Source organism: Mchenga conophoros, linkage group LG16, assembly GCF_057382185.1.
Source record: "Mchenga conophoros isolate Kocher_MC1m ecotype Shallow Benthic linkage group LG16, M_conophoros_male_GT1.1, whole genome shotgun sequence".
NCBI classification, from domain to species: Eukaryota; Metazoa; Chordata; class Actinopteri; order Cichliformes; family Cichlidae; genus Mchenga; species Mchenga conophoros.
In genome coordinates, this window is record NC_140541.1 from 28,979,982 (window position 1) to 28,985,983 (window position 6,002).

General features: G+C 38.5%; 1 protein-coding gene across 2 annotated transcripts; it reads left to right on the forward strand.

Annotated features, from left to right (window-relative positions):
* The first annotated feature begins 3,972 nt into the window (after window positions 1-3,972).
* LOC146557019 (olfactory receptor 4B13-like) lies at window positions 3,973-5,071 on the forward strand. 2 transcript variants are annotated; one of them, XM_085250002.1, is made up of 3 exons: window positions 3,973-3,992; window positions 4,038-4,630; window positions 4,716-5,071. In XM_085250002.1, the coding sequence occupies exons 2-3, from the start codon at window positions 4,057-4,059 to the stop codon at window positions 5,069-5,071; spliced, it is 930 nt and encodes a 309-aa protein (XP_085106128.1). In that variant the 5' UTR covers window positions 3,973-3,992; window positions 4,038-4,056. The 2 variants fall into 2 exon arrangements, with proteins under 2 accessions (XP_085106128.1, XP_085106129.1); XM_085250003.1 differs by lacking the exon at window positions 3,973-3,992 and having other exon boundaries at window positions 4,048-4,628; window positions 4,714-5,071.
* The last annotated feature ends 931 nt before the right edge of the window (window positions 5,072-6,002 follow it).

Here is a 6,002-nt window from a genome sequence, read left to right on the forward strand (position 1 = left end):
TTGCTTTTGAATAAAAATAAACAAATAAATGAAAAACAAAAGGCTGGATAGTCCCAAATGCAGAGCAAAAATCAACAAAAGCAGCCAAGCATAAGTTGTGGGTCTTCAATGCAATTTAAAAATAAAAATGTCATGCTATTTACAACAGCAGCTGTACCCTACCCCTGCAAACTGTAATAGTAAGTAAGTAAGTAAGTAAGTAAAATTTTATTTATATAGCACATTTCTAGATAGAGATCACAAAGTGCTTTACAAGATATAACAGATTAAAAAGACAAAATACAAACAAAGTTAGCAAAAGGCAGTTTTAAAAAGATGTGTTTTTAGCTGTTTTTTAAAAGTAATCAATGAATCAGCGGATCGTAAGTCCTGAGGAAGGGAATTCCACAGTCTGGCGGCCACAGTAGCAAAAGCTCTATCACCCCTAGTTTTCAGTCTCGTATACTGAATGACAAGTAGGCCCTGACTACTCGACCTCAGAGACCTACTAGGGGCATAGGGCTGTAAAAGTTCAATGATATATGGTGGTGCTTGTTGTTGAAGAGCCTTGAAAGTTAAAACCAAAATCTTAAACTGGACTCTAAATTCAACAGGAAGCCAATGTAACTGCATGAGCAACGGTGTTATATGTGAAAATTTAGAAGCTTTCGTCAAAAGTCTTGCTGCAGCATTCTGAACGATCTGCAGACGCTCCAAAGAACCTTTATTTAAACAAGTAAACAGGGAATTGCAATAGTCCAGTCGTGAAGAGATAAAAGCATGAATAACAATCTCCAGTTCGGTATAGGATATAATAGAGCTCAATTTAGAAATATTTCTTAAATGATAAAAGCAAGACCGAACAAGAGATTTAACATGACTATCTAACGTAAGAGCAGGATCAAGGATAATCCCTAAGTTCCTGACAGATGGTTTTACAAACGTTGAAAGAGGACCAAGAGCATTTATTATACTGGGTATATGTCTATCTGGGGCACATAAGAGGACTTCGGTTTTACTGTCATTTAGTTGGAGGAAGTTTTCAGCCATCCAGCCTTTAATGGTTTCCAAGCACACATTTAAAAGCCGCAGCTTAGAAGCCTCTTCCGGTTTAAAAGATATATAGAGTTGGATATCGTCTGCATAACAATGGTAACAAATATCCTCAAAAGGGCTCAAAATGTGCTGAAGAGGGAGTAAATAAACTAAAAACAGTAATGGCCCTAGCACAGAGCCTTGTGGCACACCAAAAGACAGGGACGCAGAAGATGATCTATACTTAGAAACTGCCACAGAAGAATATCGTTCAGAGAGATACGAGGAGAACCATTTCAATGCAGTCCCAGAGACACCGACCCAGTGTTTCAGCCTGTTAAGTAAAATATAGTGGTCAACAGTATCAAAGGCCGACGTAAGATCCAACATTAAGAGAACAGAACATTTACCTGCATTGCTTTGTAACAAAATGTCATTAGAAACTCTAAGAAGGGCTGTTTCAGTGGAATGAACTTTACGAAAGCCAGATTGAAATTTGTCGAAAATACTATATTTATCTAAAACTGCTGTAAGCTGCTTAGCCACGATCTTCTCTAGAATCTTAGCAATTAACGGAATTTTTGAGATCGGTCTATAATTGCTAGTGAGAGATGGGTCCAGCATAGGCTTTTTTAACAAGGGATGTATAACAGCAGTTTTGAAATAGGCAGGGACTATGCCCGAGGCCAAGGAGGTATTAATTATAGTAAGAATACAGGGACCAGTAGAGTAAAAGACATTTTTAAATAATGATGCAGGTAAAAAATCAAGAGAGCAAGAGGATAATTTTGTTGCACTAACTATTTTTCCCAGCTCTGGTAGTGAAACAAGTGAAAAACCTTCTAAAACAACAGGCCGAGCTGGCGTGGGAGCAGACAGCGCAGACGCTGAAAAAGACAGGTTTTTCCTTATGTTGCTAATTTTTTCTAAAAAGAAAGCAAGAAAAGTTTCACAATCTTCAACAGAAGAAATAATAGCAGCAGGTGGAGCAGGAGTAATAATATTAGTAATAGTATCAAATAAAACTTTAGGATTACCTCTGCTCCTTGCAACCAACTGAGAAAAGTAAGCAGCCCTCGCAACTCTAATAGCATTGTTAAAGGAGGCTAAAAGATCCTTTAAATAGAGGAGATGAACATTTAAGTGAGTTTTCCTCCATAACCGCTCAGTTTTACGACAATTACGTTTTATAAGACGAATGTTGTCATTTAACCAGGGTACAGACTTGGAAACAGGCACAGGTCTCATTTTAATCGGACAGATTTCATCTAAGATCGAAAGACAATGATAATTGAATAGATCTATAGAAAAATCAACATCGTTTTGTGGGGATAATGTTAAATTAAAAACATCAGAGAACTTCTGTGCTGTGGAGGAGTCTAAAGTGCGGGAAATAACTGTCCGATGAACAGGAGACATAGGCTCATAAAAAGACATATTAAAAAAGACACAATAATGGTCAGAAATAAAAATGTCCTTAGAACAGATATAATCAATATTCAGACCCAAAGAAAAAACAAGGTCCAGTGTATGGCCTTTGTTATGTGTGGGGCCAGATACATGTTGGATAAAATGAAAAGAGTCCATGATACTGGTAAAACTCCTAGCAAAGAGGTCGGACTCATCATCAATATGCATATTAAAATCTCCCAAAAGAAGCAATTTAGACAACCTCATAGTAGAGGACAGAAAATCACTAAACTCGGCTAAAAACGAGTTGTTTGGGCCAGGAGGGCGATAGACCAACGCACAGTAAAAAGGATCCTTCTTTCCAATTTTGATGAGCTGCAGTTCAAAAGACAGAAAGTGTCCAACTTTCACTGAACGGCAGTTAAAACGGCTCCGATATGCCACCGCGAGGCCTCCTCCACGACCAGATCCTCGAGGCTGGCTAATGACAGAGAAGCCATTTGGGCACATTTCAATAGTAGACGAATAATCCGACCCCCGTTGCCAGGTCTCAGTCAAGAACAGGAAGTCCAGATTTTTAGAAACAATAAAATCGTTAAGCACAAACGATTTATTCGTCAAAGATCGGGCATTAAAGAGCGCCATAGACAGCGGGGTGAAAACATTGTTGTTGGAAGAAGCTAGAGTTTCTCGAATTAAAGGGCGTAAATTCTCGGGACCAGACCCTTCACGTTCATATATTCCACTCACCGAGGGGATGAAGAGCCAGTCGGCAGGAGAGTCTGGATGAACCCTTCTGAGATAATACGGCCTTGGAGAGCCGGGCCCCCTATATCCAAGTAGGGCCTTGGGAGACAGATTCCTCTCCATATAGCTGTCATGTGCGTAGGCAACGGAAAACGCCCGACATCGCTTTCCAATTCGTCCCCGCCGCCAGAGGAGCCTAAGCTTCACCTGGATGCCCGATCTCTTTCCTCTTCTTCTCCGTAGTCTACGGGGAACGCTGAAAGCGCTGGCCGAAGATCCAGTCACAGGCAAAGGGTGGAAGGTACCAAAGGAGTGCGGAGAAAAGTGTGGAGAATGGAAAGTCCCACAAAAGGAAGGAGAAAAAACATCTTTGGCCGTCATTGACGAACGGATGGATAACAGCGTCAGACGATCGTAGACCAAGGCAGCCAGTACATCATTAAAACAGTTAAAAAAACAGCAGAGTAGAAAGAAAAAACACGACAATAGAGCGAGACCAACTACACCCGGCAGCGGCGAAGCCAAACACAGGCGCCATCATGCCGGAAGCATAGATCTTGCCTTCTGTTTACATTTATTTTCCTTTAAGACACCCAAAACACATTTATTATTATTTATTTCTGTAAATTCAAAAGGTACTTTTACTATAGTCACTTACCAGAGTATTGCTTTGTTGATTTTCAGGGGATTTTTTTTAAATAGATCAACAGAGGTTGAATTCCCAGGTGTGTTTTGTTGTTGAACAAAAGGCAATAATTAAGAGGAGGTGTAGAGGCACAGCAGATAATGATAGAGATGTAGATGCAGTAGCTCTATTTTCTGTACACTCACATATAATCACACACACATATTTTTAAAATGATAAGGCATTTGAGTTCTCTGATCATGGATAATGTGTCTAATGTAAAAAGTTTTGTTCTATTAGGATTTAATGACACGATGAATTTCAGAGTACCCCTCTTCATAATAACTTTACTGCATTATTGTGTGATTCTGTTTTTCAATATCTCTCTTGTGCTGCTCATTGTCTTGGATGAAAGTCTCCATGAACCTATGTACATTTTTCTTAGTAGCTTTTGCATTAATGCACTTTATGGGTCCACAGGTTTCTACCCAAAATTCCTTTCAGACTTACTGTCATCTTTTCATCACATCTCATATGAAGGATGCATGCTACAAGCTTTTATCATGTACTCATTTTCCTCCTGTGATTTGTCCATTTTAGCTGTCATGGCCTTTGACAGGTATCTGGCTATATGTCGACCTCTGCACTACCACTCTTTCATGACTATGAGGAGGCTCTCTCAGCTGGTGTGTTTCTCCTGGCTGACACCTTTCTGCATTTTCTCCATCAATATCCCAATAACATCAAGAATCAAGTTATGTGGTATAAACATTCAGAGAGTCTTATGTCCAGACTGGTTAATTGTTAAACTTGCTTGTCCTGAAGTCAAAAGCAATTTCCTAATGTTGTAAACCTGCTCAACATTTGGCAATAAAACCCTTTCTGATTCTGATTCTGATTCTGATTCTGAAAACCTTTTTTAAAAAAAATACTGGTCCATATGCAACACTTATTGTTTATATATTTCATGGCTTTTTCATAATTTGGATTTACACGCATCTTATTAAAACATGCATGAGGTCCAGTGAAGACAGGGTAAAGTTTATGCAGACATGTGTGCCCCATCTGACCTCTTTGATCATATTTCTCTTTGTAATGGTTTTTCAGTCGATATATGGGCGATTTGACTCCACAGATTCATCTCGAATCTTCCAAAATTTGATTGCTATTGAGCTTCTCACTAGTCTTCCAGTTATGAATCCTCTCATATATGGATTCAAACTCACCAAAATACGAAACAGAATCCTGACTTCAGTTTATCTTAACAGAAAATAACAACACACCCATCCAATATACATTCTGCAAAAAAGAGCAAGAAGGATAATAAATAAAGCTACTTCAAGAGAACCATTAAAATCCACTTTTTATCAAATTAAATATTCTCAAATTTAAAGATTTGGTTGACCTCAGAACTGCGGAAACAATGTACAAAGAAGCGAATAAATCTTTGCCCCACAACATTCAGAACCTGTTCCAAATAAGACCAAATACTCATGACCTGAGAGAAATCCTTATGTTCAGCAAGCCAGTAGTAAGGACAAATGTAAAATATCAGAGCATTGCAGTCAGAGTTAGTGTGTGGAACACCTGTACAGATGAAATCAAGACAAGTACATCAATACAAAAATTCACACGATTATTCAAAAATAATAAATTGCATGAATATAGGAAATCTTCCTCTCAGTGACTGAGTTGTCTAATTGTGTCCTCATTTTTTATAGATCAAGGCCTTATTACCCCAAGCTTAAGTGTTCATTAAGGTGTTTGTCAATAATAATAATAATGGATTGCATTTATATAGCGCTTTCACATAGATATAAAATAAGCTCAGAGAGTAAGCGGGTGTTAAGGACAGGGTGATTAGTTTATGTAAAAATGAAGTTTGTTGTTATTCTGGTTTACATGCTGAAAATGGTTTTATTTGTGTATGTTCAATGTGTTAGACTTGTACATAGTGTAGAATGTTTAGCTTATTTTAGAGTTTAGAAATGTGTTATCATAGAATGTAGAACTATTGTAGAGACATTGATACTGCCCTTAAAGGGGAGGAGCTTCTTCCCCCAGGCTATTCGGGGCCTGAACCAGGTGTAGGACTGGACTCTCCCAAACACGTCACTATAAGACTGGACTCTCACACACGTCACCACACGCACCACCACACATTTCCTATAATCCTATAATTCCTATAATTTATCATCCTTATCTT